This window comes from Podarcis cretensis (genome assembly GCF_951804945.1).
Source record: "Podarcis cretensis genome assembly, chromosome: 17".
In the NCBI taxonomy this organism is placed as follows: Eukaryota; Metazoa; Chordata; class Lepidosauria; order Squamata; family Lacertidae; genus Podarcis; species Podarcis cretensis.
This window is the reverse complement of record NC_137187.1, coordinates 1,250,850-1,269,663: the sequence shown is the minus strand read 5'-3', so window position 1 is coordinate 1,269,663 and position 18,814 is coordinate 1,250,850. Positions and strand designations below refer to the sequence as shown.

Below are 18,814 nucleotides of genomic sequence, written 5' to 3'. Positions count from 1 at the left end.
GCTTTTAAAGTCGATAAACCGAAACAACAGTTGTAATTCATTAATGTTTAGTTGTTTTTTAATGGTTTTTAGTCATCCTTTAGTAAAAGCTCTGGTTTTCCCAGTAGTGATGTATGGAAGTGAGAGCTGGACCATCAAGAAGGCTGATCGCCGAGGAATTGATGCTTTTGAATTCTGGTGCTGGAGGAGACTCTTGAGAGTCCCATGGACTGCAAGAAGATCAAACCTCTCCATTCTGAAGGAAATCAGCCCTGAGTCCTCACTGGAAGGACAGATCCTGACGCGGAGGCTCCAATACTTTGGCCACCTCATGAGAAGAGAAGACTCCCTGGAAAAGACCCTGATGTTGGGAAAGATGGAGGGCACAAGGAGAAGGGGATGACAGAGGGCGAGATGGTGGGACAGTGTTCTCGAAGCTACCAGCATGAGGGAGGCAGTGGAAGACAGGAGTGCCTGGCGTGCTCTGGTGCATGGGGGCATGAAGAGGCGGACACAACTAAACGACTAAACAACAACACCCCTGCTCTAAGTAGCTAACAACAGGCAGGGTTCTGGATAAGTTCCTGTTTCAAAGATGTTCGTCAGATTATAACACCTCAAAAGTGTTACATGGCCCTACTCACGGTATTCACAAATGGGAGGACTTTAGGAATGTTTATTTCTCCAATGACCTAATAATAATTCAGTGGCACAGAACTGAGATGTGTGTGTAGGGGGGGAGAGACCTTACCACTTGGGTGGAAGGAGAAATAGAATGGAATGGTTGGAAGGGGAGAACAGAGATATGCAGATCTGCAGATAAAAGGGCAGGAAGAAAAACAATCTAGGTCACAACCTGGTAAACACTGAGAAGTTATTTTTAAATTCCCTGGGAGCTGAATAAAGAGTTAGTTGCCCATGGACAGCAGTGAGGAAAAATAAGGATTTGATGCGACTGGGATTGGGCACACATGAGTCTCCCCCCCCCCCAAGAACTCTCACCTCAAAACAAACAAACAAACAAACACAAAAGAAGGGAGAAACCTCAAACAGCCTAAAGATGATTGGGTCCTCAGATATGCAGATAACACAGCCTTGATGGCAGAAAGTGAGGAGGAATTAAAGAACCTTTTATTGAGGATGAAAGAGGAGAGCGCAAAATATGGTCTGAAGCTCAACATTAAAAAACTGAAGATCATGGCCACTGGGCCCATCACCTCCTGGCAAATAGAAGGGGAAGAAATGGAGGCAGTGAGAGATTTTACTTTCCTGGGCTGCATGATCACTGCAGATGGTGACAGCAGCCACGAAATTAAAAGACGTCTGCTCCTTGGGAGAAAGGCGATGGCAAACCTAGTCAGCGTCTTAAAAAGCAGAGACATCACCTTGCCAATAAAGGTCCGTATAGTTCAAGCCATGGTTTTCCCAGTAGTGATGTATGGAAGTGAGAGCTGGACCATAAAGAAGGCTGATCGCCGAGGAATTGATGCTTTTGAATTATGGTGCTGGAGGAGACTCTTGAGAGTCCCATGGACTGCAAGAAGATCAAGCCTCTCCATTCTGAAGGAAATCAGCCCTGAGTGCTCACTGGAAGGACAGATCGTGAAGCTGAGGCTCCAATACATTGGCCACCTCATGAGAAGAGAAGACTCCCTGGAAAAGACCCTGATGTTGGGAAAGATGGAGGGCACAAGGAGAAGGGGGCGACAGAGGACGAGATGGCTGGACGCTGTTCTCGAAGCTACCAGCATGAGTTTGACCAAACTGCGGGTGGCAGTGGAAGACAGGAGTGCCTGGCGTGCTCTGGTCCAGGGGGGTCACGAAGAGGCGGACACGACTAAACAACAACAACAACTGTGATCCTTGTATATATATATATATATATATATATATATATATATATATATATATATATGGTAAAGGACCTCTGGATGGTTAAGTCCAGTCAAAGGCAACTATGGGGTTGCGGCGCTCATCTCACTTTCAGGCCAAGGGAGTCGGCGTTTGTCCACAGACAGCTTTCAGGGTTATGTGGTGAGCATGACTAAACCGCCTCTGGCACAACGGGACACCATGACGAGTGCCAGAGTGCATTGAAATGCTGTTTACCTTCCCACCACAGTGGTACCTATTTATCTACTGGTTCTGGTGTGCTTTCAAACTGCTAGGTTGGCAGAAGCTGAGACAGAGCAACGGGAGCTCACCCCGTCACAGGGATTGGAACCACCAACCTTTTAATCGGCAAGCCCAAGAGGCTTAGTGGTTTAGACCACAGCGCCACCCGCGTCCACTACTACAACTACTGCCACTAATAGTAACAAATTCTCTTGTGACAACTGTATAGAGTTTTCATTTGATGAGCTTGACAAACATCCAGACTTCCTCCCAACTTGGAAGCTTCAGCAGTGGGCAGCGATCCCCACCACCACCCTGCCCCAAAGTTGGGGGGAAGGCTTAGGACTGTTTGGGAGCTGTGTCTTCCAAGTGCAGGACCAAACTGGCAACATATTCAGACACTGACCTTTCCTCCTGCCAGATCCGTAGTGTTGGTTGCTGCTGGCAGCAGTGACTAGTAGTATACACTCCTTGCCAGCCTGGAAATGAACAGGAAGAGTTGGACTCCATGGCCTGAAAGCACTCACAGCACCTTCAGGCTGGTGGCTCCTGAAAGCACACAGCTGCCCATCTAGCCAAGCCATTGGTGAAGGCAGAAGGGGGTTTCATAGGCAAGGAGAGACTGTCAAGTCAACTACAATTTTCGATTTTCCAGCAAGGTCAGCCCAACTTTTTTTTACTCCCACAAATAATTCATGGGGTTCACTATCAGCTCTGGGCCTAGATAACTTGTGATAAATGTAATTAGGAACATTTACGACAGGTGGCTCTCATTGGCTACTTGGGGGTGGCATTTTTCAGTGGCATGGAAGGAGATGAGCAGGGAGGGAGGCTGATGTTTTTGTGCCCTGTTGCATGTGGACTTCTGATCTGTTCCAAGAATGCTCCTCTTGTGTTCTGCCCCCCAAGAACAGACAAATGTGAAAGATACTGCTTTCATAGTCAACAATTAAGTCTTTGCATCTTGTGTTTGTTTTGCTTCTGTCACAAGACATTTTGCAGTCTGAAAACTCCCCACCTTGCAAGGGTAAATGTTTTAAGAATTACTTTTGTGCCATGCAGATAACATCTATTTCCTTATTCGCATGTTTCACCCTTCTACATGCCTCATTTTTGTACACATGTGCACTGCCTACACATAGCTGTTCAAGCATACAACTGCATGTGTGGTCTCATGTGGTGGGGTGGGTGTGACTTTGTGATGTGGCAGATTTATTTAGCTTGTTTGTTCACAGGGTGACTTCAAAAGCTTTGGAATGATACTTTATTGACTTCCCTTATCTGACTTTGGCTGTTTACTGACATAGGAACCACTCCCCAAAAATGTAGGTTTTCTACTTTCTACTTACCCATTGTTCTGTAAGCAAAAACAGTCCCATTGTGAGATTAAACATTCTATTAAACATTTTTTCAAAAGGGGAAATTATTATGGTCAGGTTAGTTTCAGAGGCCAGTGTAAGACAGACTATTGTAAAGCCTTAAGTGTTAAATGAGTGTCAATGTGTTAAATGAGGCCAGGTAATGATTACTGAAATGAGAGTAGGAGTATTGCATGTATACCAGAGTGTTAGTATTTTCATCATGTCGATGAGTATGAAAATGTAATTGAAAATAAATATAATAAAAGATTTCAAAACCAAAAAATCTCTATTATCAGGGAGGTAATATATAAATGATTCAGGGCATAGCATGGCCATCTTTAGCATATGCAGCACTGGGGTGCAAAAATTCACCCAGTGCCCCCAATTTGGAAGGGGCAACTCAAAGCTGTAGAGCTTTTTTAAAAGGGGGCAGCTCAGACTTGTTGAGGTTTTGAGGAGGGGGGCAGCAAATACCACTAACATGAAAAAGTAAAACAGCTGCAATTCCTCCGTCTTTCCATTTTTGCGATCATGCTAAAATGAAAGATACCACTATTACAAAATGACAGCTGATCCATATAGAGCATAGCACAGATCCATACACAAGGGTCTTACATTGCACATTAAGACAGCTAAGGATAATTCCTAGTAACAGAATTGTTTTCAAACCCTTCAAACTCCCATTACCCCTGGCCATTGGCCATGTTTGCTTGGGGTGATGGAAGTTGTACTTCAGCAATATCTGGAGGGCCAAATGTACCCTAGCCCTGGTCTGGAACATTTGCTGTGTCTAACCAAATTTCAACTGAATTTAGGTCCTTATTCAAAATGGTCATTGAAGTAGAGCAACTAGCTTTTTGTAGGCTGTACTAATTAGGCACTGCAAGTTGCTATTGTTTGATAAGTTTCTATATAATTGTATTATAAAATTATTTAGTCTGGATAGTTGTTGTTGTTTAGTCGTTTAGTCATGTCCGACTCTTCATGACCCCCTGGACCAGAGCACGCCAGGCACTCCTGTCTTCCACTGCCTCCCCCAGTTTGGTCAAACTCATGCTGGTAGCTTCAAGAACACTGTCCAACCATCTCGTCCTCTGCCGTCCCCTTCTCCTTGTGCCCTCCATCTTTCCCAACATCAGGGTCTTTTCCAGGGAGTCTTCTCTTCTCATGAGGTGGCCAAAGTCTTGGAGCCTCAGCTTCAGGATCTGTCCTTCCAGTGAGCACTCAGGGCTGATTTCCTTCAAAATGGATAGGTTTGATCTTCTTGCAGTCCATGGGACTCTCAAGTCTAGACAGTACTGTTACTCAATTTCTTAAGTGCTCATGTGAATGAACTTGAATTTTTATTTCTAAATTCATAGTACTCTCTCTTTTTTGTATATGCCAATGAAATCTGTATTTTTCCTATGTCCACTGCTGGAATTTCAAAAACTTTGCACCAGGAAAATATATTTGTTTTCATTTTTTGCTTAACCCTTTATATCTGTGTAGTGGACTCCAACAACTGATGAAGAGCAGGCCAAATTTGACCAAACATGGCAGGAGAAATAAGGAGGCTCTCACGCACACTGCTGGACTGTCAGAAGAATGATGAACTGTGTGGTAAGAATGAAAACGACTTTCTCTCTTTTAGTGCACTCTACATCTGGGAAGATCGCACATGCTGAGCTGAAGCAAATCAATAGTTTATAGAAAATGTTTTCTGGCTTAGTTGGACAATTCTATCAGCCTTCCTTAATCAAAACGATCTTGCAAGATGGGCCTTTGATGTGATCCAGCCGGGCTCTTCTTAACGTTCTTACGGGTTCTCATCTTATGCGCTAGCCTGCATTGTGTCTTCCCTTAACTGTTTCAGCTAAGCTCAATACGTACAACCAAGTAGAATGTGTAACTGTAATTTGTTTATTTTAAGCAATATATTCATAAGCAATGCCCTTGGCAAACCAATAATAATAGCTACCTTCAAGGCAGAGAAGAGCAGCAGAAAGACGCTCCCTGGCCCTTTCCACAGGTCAAAAATCATAAATGGCTATGGATAACAAAGAAGTACTATAATTTTGTGGTTTCCCACTAATTATGTACTGAAGTCTAAAGTCAGTAAACCCAAAAGCAGTTCTGGTGGATTGGGACCCTGGGGAGTCAGGGCATGTGGCTTCCAGAAAATGGAATATGGAATAAATTAAACGTCATTTTATTTAATGGCCCTTCCACCATTTCTAAAAGATCGCAAGCTTTTGAGCTTAAAATTATCTTTAGGCATAGGTTCTTACAGCAAGTAAGCGTTTTGTTTTTAACATGTTCAAGGTCAAGATGTTCACAAGTTATCGTGACTATGCTGCAGTCTGAGAAGCCAGAATAATCTTAACTTGATAGATCGTTTGGCCTGTCATTTCTGTCCTTGTGAGAGATGCTTTTGTTGCAGAGAGCGAGAGAACAGCTTGAATAACTCTTGCACTGCACACCTGCTTGTGATGAGCCAGATGAACACTAGCTATTATAACTTTATTATCATTTGCTATTTCCATTGACAGTTGTACGAGAGAATCAGACTGAAGTAATCATTGTACCAGTCCTCTTGATAGGGGTATTTGTCATTATCTTAAGTGTCATCCTTTGGCTCCATTACCAGAGCATGAAGGCAAAGCAGCAGGATTCTCCAGAGTCCAGAGAAGAAGGTAAGGATAGCTGTCAAAATTGCCCGGTGGCAGGAAAAGAAACTTGGAGGGATAGTCATAATGCCTATATGCCACTTCCAGGATCGTGTGCTGTGCTCCTCTGATTACCAGTTGCTCAGAAACAACTATACAGTACTTTCTCTGAAGACCTTGAGGTGACTAAGGTCTTGAATTTTCAAGTCATACCCTAAGACCTGACACACCCCTACAGATCTGAGAACATGCCACCTTCATACTTAGAGTCCTGTTCATGTTGCGGTGCTGCCTCAACATAGCTTCCATAGCTCTCTTCCACCATGATGTTAATCTAGACCAGGCTTCCTGAACCTCGGCCCTCCAGATGTTTTTGGCCTACAACTCCCATGATCCCTAGCTAGCAGGACCAGTGGTCAGAGGTGATGGGAATTGCAGTCTCAAAACATCTGGAGCGCCGAGGTTGAAGAAGCCTGATCTAGAATGCATCTGAATCACCAGCTGGGGGTGTGGTGGTAGTTCCATTGCCGCATGCCATGCATTATTTTGGGGCATTCTTTGTTCAGTTTCTGTTAATTGATTCTCATGAAAACTTACAGATTCTGGCTTCACACAATTAACTCAAGGCAGTGTCAATTTACTCTTGGCAGAAAGCCAAGGTCTGCTTGACCTAGAAACTACTTACTCCAATTGGTTAACGACCAGCACTCAACTCTGTTATCTAGGAATGCTAGCACAGTTTGGGTTAGGTGTGTTAGGAGTAGGAGTGCTGTGTATGGTTAAGAGAGAGAGAGAGAGAGAGAGAGAGAAAGGATTTATTTTACTTTGTTTTGTATGCAGAAACTCTGCTGGTTTCTTTTCCTTTTAATAAATCCTGTAAATAGTTATTCTGAGTCTAGCTGACTAGTCATTTCCACCTCAACTAGCTTCTTCGCTGTGCAGGAAAACTCTTCTACGTTTGGGCTAAAGCCATTAGAGCTATGCCTGACACTTCAAAGTTCCATGATTCTTTAAACAATGATTTTCTATTGATAAATAAAAAGAGCCAATGTTTTATATTGGCTATTTGTGTTGCAAGAACATCTGTCTTTTTGAAATCCTGTTTTAAGATATTTCCCAGAACAGAGGGTTAGAGAGTACATGGCTAAAACTAAAATGTAAGGGGTGGCAAGTGGGAAATGCCTACTCTGTGTTTCACCACAAGTTTTACATTTGCCTACAGGTCATGTCCCAGTATCAAAAAAGAAGAAAAGCCCAGGGAAAACGGTCAGCATATCAGAACATACTACCATCCAATTAAATGAGACAACCAGGAGTTCCTTGCTTAAAACTGCAGCCTTAACCTTCAAGGAGCTGGAGATTCCACATGAGAAAATATCCTGGGAGTCACTGGAGCTTATAAGAAATGGCAGCTTTGGGGGAATCTACAGAGCAGAGCTGAAGACCAGCAACCCTGGGAAAACTCAGCCAGTCTTATTGAAGGCCTTGAAAGGTAATGCAAATGCCATCCAGCTTCATACAGGCCTGGAAATTTTAACTTTTCATTTATTTGTGTGCCTCTGTCTTATTGTGGGAGCTTTGCGCTGAACTGGCAAGACCTGTCTACTCTAGACAAAGAAGTAACATTGGTGCTTTGATAGTGTAGAATCCATACCTTCTGTTCAGTCCTGCAGCTGCAGCTGCATAGAACACTGCAAAACCCTCTGCAGGGATGTCCAACAGGTCGATCGCGATCTACTGGTAGATCCCTGCAATGTTTTGGTAGATCGCGGTCAATCTCTGACTCCCTTTCCTCTGCATTGGTAGCCCTGCTCCCTCATCCCGCCCTCCATTGTTGTTTGAACTCAGGAAGGGAAGATGGAGCTCCCTCTGTGTGGCTGTTTTCATCCATAGCTATGTTTTTGTGACTTAACCCCAACTTCCCTTGCCTTCCTCCCCCCCCCCCCAAGAAGCCTGCACCTTAACCCCCCCAAAATAGGGCTCTCCTCCCAAAAAAACTCAATAAGTTTGAGCTGAACCCCTAAAAAAACGGGGGTAGATCACTGCCAGATTTTAATTCTGAAAGTAGATCGCAGTCTCTTGGGAGTTGGCTACCCCTGCAGAGGGTTTAATATACTTGATGTGGTGTTTAGCTATGCTGTTCTGCAAAGGCTGTGTGTGTGTGTGTGTGTGTGTGTGTGTGTGTGTGTGTGTGTCTTGCTCTTGCAAGCCGTTTCCTTTTCCATCCAGGCTCAGAGACCAGTGCTAGAGCCTCTGAAGAGTTTTCTCTTCACTTCTAGCACAAAAAATGGTTTTTACTCTTTTGGGTATGAGACCTAGCTAGGGGTGTGTGTGTGTGTGTGTGTGTGTGTGTGTGTGTGTGTGTGTGGAATTTAGAAGCAAGAAGAAAATGAGAATCCATCTGTTTTCTGCTTCTCAGTGGAGCTTGAGGTAATAGCGCTGCTCTGGTCAAAATGCCTGAGAGATTTTAAGTGTTAACATCTGCTAAAACAACTCAATTCTGGCAGAACATCAGAACATTCTGGGGCCTCTCTGAACCAGAGTAGGCCTTCCTTTCTTCCTTCTTAGCTTCCCAAAGGAGAATCATTAAGAGCATGTGTAGGCAAACTAAGGCCCAGGGGCCGGATCCGGCCCAATCACCTTCTAAATCCGGTCTGCAGACGGTCCGGGAATCAGCATGTTTTTGATCAGAATGTATCCTTTTATTTAAAATGCATCTCTGGATTATTTGTGGGGCATAGGAATTCGTTCATTTATTTTTTTCCAAAATATAGTCCACCCCTACCCAGGGTTTGAGGGACAGTGGACTGCCCCCCTGCTGAAAAGGTTTGCTGACCCCTGATTAAGAAAGTCATACCAGCTTCTCTCACTCATTTTTAACTTCCCTTTCAGAGTCTGCCAGCTCCCATGAGATTAAAGATTTCATGGAAAGGATTAAGTTTTATCAGTTTCTTGGCAATCACGAAAACATTGTTAAGTTAATAGGGTGTTGTGTGCATCGGATGCCGCTTTACATGATATTGGAGGATGCTTCCAACGGAAATCTTTTGAACTTCCTTTGGACCTGCCGCAGGGTAAGTCTTAAGAAAGGCTGTGGCTAGCTAGATCTGATTGGTCTCCAATATATTGTAATATAGTACATACAGGTGAATTGTTGCCATAGCAGTTCATGACCAGAGAGTCTTCTGGAAATGGGCATGTCTTTCTTCTCCCCCTCCCTGGCTGGAAATGATATCACCAAAGTGTGTGTATATGTTTAAAAGAGAACAATAGACAGGTGAATCTATAAAACACACAGGAGATATGACTTGCTCTCTGTGAGTACTTAGGAACTTTAATGGGAGAACAGGATCCACTGGAGATCTAATGCTGTGAACTTTTCATCCTGAGCTTAACCTCTATAGATGTGTAAGTAAGTGTGGCATCACAGTTATATTCAGTCCAAGGAAAGCACCCCATGGTACATTCTGGAACCCTAAAAGTTCTCACCGTTCAGAAACTGTGATGCAACTAACAATAATAAGGAACTATGTCCTAACTATAAGGACCATGGGAATAGATATGTAGTAGTACAGTAAACAATTGAGCTAAAATCTATGCAACCAATACCTGGAGTGGATGGGTGCAAAAAAATTGTATATTTTAAAGCTACAGTTTTGCTGAGGATCTGGGAACATTATAGCTGGGGGTGCAATAACTATAGCAATTTGGGGGATGTGACACTTTCTGATTAAGGAGGAGGAGTACAGAAACAGTTTGGAGTTGTAGGTCAGGGGTAGGCAACCTAAGGCCCTTGGGCCACAAGCGGCCCATGAGGGTCGTTTAACTGGCCCACGAGCTGCCCCCAAACCAAGCCACCCACTCGGCGAGTCCCCGCGCACTGCACTAAACCAGCACAGCGCAGGGACTTGCTTCTGCGGCGCTGAAAATCGCATCTGTGCATGAGCAGACACTGGAAATTGCGTCTGCGCAGACGCCAGAAATCATGGCGCCAAGCACACGCACAATCCAGCCCACAGAGGGATCTCCACTGGAGTGAACCGGCCCAGGTGAGGTAAACCTTTCTGACCCCTGTTGTAGGTTGTACTTAGAACTTTAGACACCCACCTGTTTTCATGTGTGGCTACCAGTGGAGACACAGGTCTGCCTATGCAAGGCCATTGCTCCCTTTTCCCTGGGTGCCCTCCTAGTCCATCTCCAGTTTAGGGTCAGCCATCTTCCCTGCTGCTCTCTCAGGCCTGCCTTCTGACGTGAAAGACACGACTGCCCCTTTTCCAAAGGAAACAATCTGGTAGCATTGTCCCTCCCATCTCACTGGGGATGTGGCGAGTGTATATCAAACCACCTGTTTCCGTCTTGCTAGGATGTGGTGACCATGGACGGATTGCCGCTTGATCTTACAGAGAAACAGGTCTATAAAATTGGACAACAAATTGCGTCGGCTCTGGTAAGTTTATTAATTAAGCTCAGCCCCACCCACAACTGGCTTCCTTCAGAGCATGAGAGTAACACCCACTCTAGGTAATTTGTTTGGTTCACAAGAGACATAAAATGTCTACTAAATGGACTATGCATTGGCTAAAGTTACCGGAAGAATAAGAAATCAAGACGACAAACTTTTTATTAAGGAATGGAACTCGTTTATTGAATATTTGCAAATAAATTGTAAACAAATTAAGACATTAGCAGTATTATTGTAAAGACTTGCAGTTTCTAAAACATATATGAAATAGATGAGGAAAAAAATAAATAGTTAATTGGGATATGCAGGAGAAAAGAAAAAGAGGGTAAATTCACGGAACTGCTAGAAGAGGGGAAGGGAAGTCAGGGTTTGATATGTGAGAATTGTTTATTTTTGTTGTTGTTGAAATGTTTATTTGTGTTTTTTGTGTGTTTTTTTCTTGTTGTATAAATAAATATTAAATAATCAAAAAAAAGAAGACATGTTTATTTGTAATAAATGAAAATTATAAACTTAATAAAATAAAATGTCTACTAAAGTCTTTGAAGATTCGTGACAGAGCACATGATCTGCGTGCAAAGTTTCTAGGTTCAATACCTGGCATGTCTGGGAAGAGCTGAGAAAGACGCATTCCTGTCTCATGAAGAGGCACTGACAGGAGGAGACAGTGCTGAGCAGATGGACCATTGGTCCAAGGAGATTCCTATATTCCTAACACAACTGGAAGAAAACCTCTGGGTGCTGCTGCATTGCAAAGTATAAATACTGTATGAAACAATTTCATGCCTACAGCTAGGAAAACACAGCCTTACAAGAGATAAATACTGTATGAAACTAGGAAAATACTAACCAAACCTTCTCCCCACCTCAAGATAACTGATTTCCTGTTGTAGAACCTAATTTGATTGTGTGTGCTGAATATCTGATAGGACTTGCCAAATCTAGATGTAAGTGTTGATGCATACTTCATGTTAAAACAGGGAGAGGTGCTCTCAATGTAGCAGCTGACAACATATCATTTCTAAATTTTCCAGGATTTTCTTCAGGGGAAGAAACTATTTCATGGTGATGTGGCAGCCAGGAATGTCCTAATTGGCAATGCATTTACTGTGAAGCTCTGCAGACTGGGACTGGCATACAGAGGCCACTCCTGTGGTCCGAGCTCCATCGCACAATCCGTTCCACTCAAGTGGCAGGCTCCAGAGCGACTGATGAAGAAGAAACCACCCAACATCAAGTCAGACATGTACGCGTCCATTCAGATATCTCATAAGCTAGGCTGGTTGGTCAAAGGCCTGCCAGAGTACGCCTGCCTGTTTTTCAACAGATGTAGGCGTATTTCCAGCTGGTAATTTGACTGCTTCAGCCCAAGCTATAATATTGGGTTACTCAACTGCACTGTTGGCTCTTAGTTTGGTCAGTTCTTTTTGATACACAGCCCCCGCCTTCGGAGATTCAAGGCTGAAACAAATCAGTTGTTTTATTGATACACATTGCTTCCTTCAGAGAATACTATTTTCTTCATAATTAAATTAATATCATGAACTTTGAAGAAAGACATAGTAACATAAAGGAAAATGCAATACACTAATGTAACACAGATTGAAAATGGCATAAGCTTAATATTACGAGTGTACTGAGAAAGCAATCAATCAGATTAATTAGAATAAGAATCCTCGGTACTTCCTATGCTAATTGAATTGAACATTTGGCTCGTTTCTGTTCACCTAGTTTGCAAAATGGCTTTATAAACTTCTTAGCATTTTGGAATAAAGTTCCATTATCCAACCAGCGCCATAGTTTAAGGATGCTGTTATCTTCAGCCAAAAGTGAGAGCGTCTGAAGGTGAGAAGGTGTTTGAGTGAACGAATAAGTGTACGAATGATTGAACAAATTAAATTCCAAATGTCCTCTTACATTGATCAGTGACTGGAATAGAGTTTTTAAACCTTTTCCATCACTTACGTAGGTGCAGCTTGACACAAGTCACTTTGACACACTCCAGCAGAACAATCCAATAATGTTGTGATGCCACATCCTCTGTGCTGCTGCTGTTGTTCTCTTTAGGATTTTATTAGGTATGATATTTTCGTTACCCATATCATCAGGTCCTCATCACTCAGGATGTCAGGGTCTCACACTGACTATCGCTGTGGTTCAGCAACAGCTCGTCCTAGCTTGCAAAGAGTTGAACTTTTCCAATGTACACCCATCAGGATTCCCCTGGTGCTTGCTGAAGTTGCTGGCTCCTTGAATTTGTTAGGGCCCAGACTAGCCTTAAGGTACTTTCCCTACAGCTCTCAGTGGAAGGTATGAAGTGACCGCTTCTGTTAACCCTTTTCTTTTTTCTCTTTTGCTTTTGTCGTTTTGTTTTATGGCAGATGGTCCTTTGGAATCTTACTATATGAGATGATCACATTAGGTAAGTAGAGGAAAGCAATCCTGAGAAGAGGCTGCAATCCTAATCATGTTTACTTTAAAAAATGTGTTTGAGTAATTGTGCTAGATAAGAGTGGAAGATCCTCTGGTCAAAGCTGCAACTGAGTTTTTAGTTTAAGCAGGCTTTGGAAGTGGATAGCTCGGTTGGCAGAGCATGATGCTCTTAACCTCAGGGTCATGAGGTTAACCTTGAGGTTGACCTTGAGGTTGACCTTGGTCAAAAGATTCCTGCATTGCAGGGGATTGGAGTAGATAGCCCTCGTGGCCCCTTCCAACCGTATGATTCTGTGTCAAGCATGGTCAAATTAAAACACCCCACACGAAACCTTACTTCAATTTGCATTTCGTCTTAGCTGCTTCCAACAAAAGCAAAAAACACATATGAGAGCCCATCTCATGTCTCATCTGGATTTAAATGAATGTTTTCATTTAATTAGTGTAAAAACTCTCGTGGGTTTTCATTTTGTTTTGCCACCCAGGAGCGCCACCGTTTCCAGAGGTTCCCCCTTCTGATATCTTGCAACACCTTCAGAGGCAGCACACTATGAAGAGGCCTTCCAGCTGTCAGCCAGCCATGTAAGATTTCTCCGCTTCCCATCTTATAATGCAGGCTGTGCCTTTTATTCTAAATTATTACCTCGTTTCCTAAAGGATCGACCCACCACAGATCATTCTGTTTCCTTCCTGCTATCTGCAAGAAGCACCTTTGCACCTGAGCCAGCATTTGAAAAATGTTGAACCTTCATGCCCCCATCCCAAGACAAGCCTGTCGGCGACTTCGTGGCTCCTTAATGAACAAAAGGATACAGCAGTGGTTTACATGTGACTAAATCAGGAGGGTTGCATCCCTTAGCTCCATATGTCGGGAAACAGACCAAGCCTATGAAGGCTCACCTGGAAGTAAATCCTACTGAGTTGCATGAGGATAAGCCCCAATGAATGTAGTGGGACTTACTGTATTTTTCGCTCTATAAGACGCACCAGACCACACAAGACGCACCTAGTTTTTGGAGGAGGAAAACAAGGAAAAAAATATTCTGAATCTCAGAAGCCAGAACAGCAAGAGGGATCGCTGTGCAGTGAAAGCAACAATCCCTCTTGCTGTTCTGGCTTCTGGGATAGCTGTGCAGCCTGCATTCGCTCCATAAGACGCGCACACATTTCCCCTTACTTTTTAGGAGGGAAAAAGTGAGTTTTATAAAGCAAAAAATACAGTACTTTCATCACTATAGGGCTCATCCAGATTTGCCCTGCTGCTTTCCCCCCCAAGGAAACTCAATCTTTACTGCTGAATCAGTGCAAACGTCAATAGGATTTTCTCCAGATTGGCGTTTGCTCTGGTTTATCACTAAAGAGCAGGTTTTCCAGGGGACAGCGACAGAGCAAGGGCAAAACTGCTCAGACCCATTCCTAGAAAGTGTGGGGCAAGCAGACAAGTGCTCAGAGCTGTGCTTTCTAGACATGGGGACAAGAAGAAGTGTGGATGGGCAGCAAAAGCAGGTGTGTTTTCCTCTCCTCAGTTTAACCCCTCCCTTGCCAAATATCTTTGCTTTGATACCCGCCTCCCCAAAAAATTCTAGAAGGGGGGCAGTTGGGATAAGTGTAGTGAGGGGAAATAGAATGCTGATCCTTTTCCCCACATGCAGTAGTCCATATTCTGCGCTCACACACTTGGGGCTGAGGAAAGAGGGACTTCTCACCTTGTCTGAAGTCTGGAAGTCAAGTTGCCACTCAACTTCCATCTTAATGCAGAAGAGCAGTGATTGGGTGCTACTAAATCACCCATCTGCTGAAGCATGTGAGTGAACACAGAGATGTTCCAGTAAATTTGATTTAAAGAAATTTCTGCATATTTATGATATAAAACAAATTCTCACAGTATTTTGCCCTGTGAGAGTAAGGTCAAACATTTGCCGTTTTAAAAATTGTGTTCCTGAAACTAGCCGCTCTTATTTTGAAGTGGAAGCAGGCTTGCGCCCACAGTCTAGAAGAGATGGGGGGAAACTTTGGCCTTCCAAATGTTGCTGAACTCCAGCATCCATCATCCCTGACCCTGCTTGCTGTGGCTGATGGGAGTTGTAGTTCAGCAACATCCAGAAGGCCAAAGGTTATCCACAACTGATCCAGAACATGCTCCCAATCCAGATTAGAGGACCACCCCAGTTATTTGCTGAAGATCTCCTCCTCCGTGGCTGCTATTTGCCCTAGTCAGAGGTAGGGTCCCATCACCCCCCCCACCAAAAAAATAGCTCCTTTGGATACAAATAGCAATGTAGGGTTTTTTGGTGGCAGGAAATAGGTGCAAGGCTCTCAACTGCCCCCCCCCTTAAAATAAATGTAGTTAGTTTTAGCACACCTTTTTTTTAGGGGGGGGGATGAATAACGGGCTGTGTGATTTGGCCCTGAAGTCTACATTCTGCCTGTTACTTTGGGTCATATACCTCTCAAATAAAAGGCTTCCTGAAAACTAATTTCACAAGGCAAAACAACAGTAAACATGAGGCAAAAGCAATTGTCTAGAGCACTTTATGCATGGTTTTCTGCCTGCAAGTGCCTATGTTCCTTACGCTATATTTTATTATAAACATGTCACAGTTTGTTACAGAAGGCTCCCAAGGGAGCCAAGCTACACAGTATACAGAATGAGATGGAGTAGAAGAACGTATTATGCACTTCAGAATGGCGTGCAAGATCATTTTGAATATTTCCTCACATCGAAAACTCCCTGCATGAAATGGATTCTAGTGAATATAAAAGCTTATCCCATAATACATTTGTTAGTCTTTAAGGTGCTGTAAGATCCTTTGTTATTTCTTTCTACACGTGGTAAACTAGCATATAAGGGAGATACGCTAGTTTTCTTCCCATAGGGGGCTGTCTCTAGGTGTGTCCCTTGGCTCACAAAAGGCTATTTGTTCCAGGGGAGGCATCCAAGACCAGAAAGGAGAGGTGGTTTTCATGTTATTGCAAAGGGTCCCCTAAAATAAAATAAAAAACTTTCTATGACTGGAGGGACATGATTGTGATATAACCCTGGGAGTTTCGAAAATATGTAGCTACAGTGGTGCCCCGCAAGACGAATGCCTCACAAGACAAAAAACTCACTAGACGAAAGGGTTTTCCGTTTTTCGAGGCGCTTCGCAAGATGAATTTCCCTATGGGCTTGCTTCGCAAGACGAAAACGTCTTGCGAGTCTTGCGATTTTTTTCACTTTTTTCTCCCTTTTTCTAAGCCGCTAATAGCCGCTAAGCCGCTAATAGCCGCTAAGCCACTAATAGCGCTAAGCCGCTAAGCCGCTAATAGGGTTGCTTCGCAAGACGAAAAAACCGCAAGACGAAGAGAATCGCGGAACGGATTCTTTTCGTCTTGCAAGGCACCACTGTATCCACCTACAATCCAAAACCGTACAGACCAAAAGCTGCCTTTCACTCTGCCACCTTGTGATACATGATGCCTAAATATGCATTGCACTGTGAGATGAACCACTGCCCTTTCTTTGACAGGGATAGCATTGCATATTCAGGTGCCCTTACCACCCCTCAAGGGACGCGGGTGGCGCTGTTAAACCACAGAGCCTAGGACTTGCTGATCAGAAGGTCAGGGGTTCGAATCCCTGCGACGGGGTGAGCTCCCATTGCTCAGTCCCTGCTCCTGCCAACCTAGCAGTTCAAAAGCACGTCAAAGTGCAAGTAGATAAATAGGTACCGCTCCGGTGGGAAGGTAAACAGCGTTTCTGTGCGCTGCTCTGGTTTGCCAGAAGCAGCTTAGTCATGCTGGCCACATGACCCGGAAGCTGTACGCTGGCTCCCTCGGCCAGTAAAGCGAGATGAGTGCCGCAACCCCAGAGTCGGTCACGACTGGACCTAACAGTCTGGGGTCCCTTTACTTTTACCTTTAGTGCCCCTCGACTGGCTAGGAAGAATAGACACAGCACAGCTTAATTGGGGCAAATAAGGCCACAACTGTTTACAGGTGTAAGAGGTTTGTCATAGGCATTGAGCACAACCATTGGCTTCCAACCCGCCTGCCGGAAGTGAATCGGGGTCAGCCCAGCAGCAGGGGAGTCCTATGGCCCACATCAATAGGGAGACCCCTGCGGGGATCTCTGCTTTGAGGGATGCTGTAGCCCACCTGGGCATATGGACAGGAGCAATTCCTCCCTGGAATAAAATAGGTAAAAAAGGGTAAATGACATACCTTAATTTTGGAGGGGCGGGCAGAGACTACAACCTCCCCTCCATCCAAGACTAAGGTTTAAAAAGGTAAAGGTACCCCTGCCTGTACGGGCCAGTCTTGCCAGACTCTAGGGTTGTGCGCTCATTTCACTCTATAGGCCGGGAGCCAGCGCTGTCCGCAGACACTTCCGGGTCACGTAGCCAGCGTGACAAGCTGCATCTGGCGAGTCAGCGCAGCACACGGAACGCTGTTTACCTTCCCGCTAGTAAGCGGTCCCTATTTATCTACTTGCACCCGGGGGTGCTTTCGAACTGCTAGGTTGGCAGACGCTGGGACCGAACGACGGGAGCTCACCCCGCCATGGGGATTCGAACCGCCGATCGGCAAGTCCTAGGCGCTGAAGCTTTTACCCACAGCGCCACCCGCGTCCCTATAAGACTAAGGTTTACCCACTGCTATAAAATAGGTAAAAAAGGGTAAAGGATCCCTGGATGGTTACGTCCAGTCAAAGGCAACTATGGGGTTGTGGCGCTCATCTCGCTTTCAGGCCAAGGGAGATACCGTTGTCCACAGACAGCTTTCCAGGTCATGTGGCCAGCATGACTAAACCTCTTCTGGCGCAATGGAACACCATGATGGTTAACCAGAGCACATGGGAACACCATTTACTTTCCCGCCACAGCGGTACGTATTTATCTACTCGTACTGGGCTGCTTTCAAACTGCTAGGTTGGCAGGAGCAGGGAGCGAGCAACGGGAGCTCACCCCATCGCGGGGATGCAAACCACCGACTTTCTGATCGGCAAGCCCCAGAGGCTCAGTGGTTTAGACTACAGCGCCACCAGCTATGACTGCTATAAAATATGCAGCCCTCCACAATCCCTCTTACAATCCAAAATGTTACAGACCAGAAACTGTCTGCTGACTCTGCCACCTCATTCTGCAAGATGCATAAAGAGAGATGCACAGGTCAAATCCGTGAGATGAACCACTACGCTTTCTTTGACAGGTATAGCATTATGGTGGCCTGCTGGCGCTGGACTCCAACAGATCGCCCTTCCCCCACTGAGCTGATCAGGAGGCTGCAAACAGGAATCAAGACCAGCAATGACCAGGCTGTTCTGCAAATTCCGGAGCTGGTGGTGCCTGAGCTGTATGCCGCTGTAGCTGGGATTGACTTGAGAGATCTCGCCACAGATTACACCGTGTTCTAAAAAGGTGCCTTTTCATAATGTACAGAAGGCAGACTCTGCGAAATGGTAGCTTCTGAAGACTCATCAAGAAAGGAAATGGCATCATTTCAGTTCAGCATGGAAAAATGAAGGAGAAAATGAAGCTGGATGTTAAGAAGCCTTGCTGTAACGGAAGAGGTGTGCATCATGATATTGTGCGCATTTTATTGTAAGCAAGTCCAACTGACTTCAATGGGTGACCCGTACAACTGTTCATAGAACTGTAACTTTAGTAGTAGATGAAGAATTGATAGTTCCCCAGGAAACGGCTTCGACTGGCCGGCTACACCAGGTGAAGGTAGCCTGTGTGGCTGACCAGGAAAGCCCAAAAGGGCATAGCTGATTGGTGGCTTTGTCTTCTGGTGTTAATCTGCTGGCCCTATGAGCTTAAAGGGGTTTGATC

At 44.6% G+C, this 18,814-nt stretch overlaps 1 protein-coding gene across 7 annotated transcripts in view; it reads left to right on the top strand.

Annotated features, from left to right (window-relative positions):
* The window catches only part of STYK1 (serine/threonine/tyrosine kinase 1), a 25,376-nt gene extending 6,562 nt beyond the window's left edge, over positions 1 to 18,814 (top strand). For 4 of the 7 annotated variants that reach the window (XM_079960313.1, XM_079960312.1, XM_079960310.1 and 1 more), the window contains exons 2-10: positions 4,947 to 5,057; positions 5,987 to 6,130; positions 7,326 to 7,595; positions 8,996 to 9,177; positions 10,467 to 10,550; positions 11,600 to 11,811; positions 12,947 to 12,987; positions 13,484 to 13,580; positions 18,189 to 18,814. In XM_079960313.1, the coding sequence (XP_079816439.1) occupies positions 4,991 to 5,057; positions 5,987 to 6,130; positions 7,326 to 7,595; positions 8,996 to 9,177; positions 10,467 to 10,550; positions 11,600 to 11,811; positions 12,947 to 12,987; positions 13,484 to 13,580; positions 18,189 to 18,393 (1,302 nt within the window). In that variant the 5' untranslated portion in view covers positions 4,947 to 4,990 and the 3' untranslated portion in view covers positions 18,394 to 18,814. Of the gene's footprint in view, positions 1 to 4,946; positions 5,058 to 5,986; positions 6,131 to 7,325; positions 7,596 to 8,995; positions 9,178 to 10,466; positions 10,551 to 11,599; positions 11,812 to 12,946; positions 12,988 to 13,483; positions 13,581 to 15,599; positions 16,212 to 18,188 lie in introns of those variants that run through there. The other 3 variants (XM_079960316.1, XM_079960315.1, XM_079960314.1) reach the window with 2 other exon arrangements.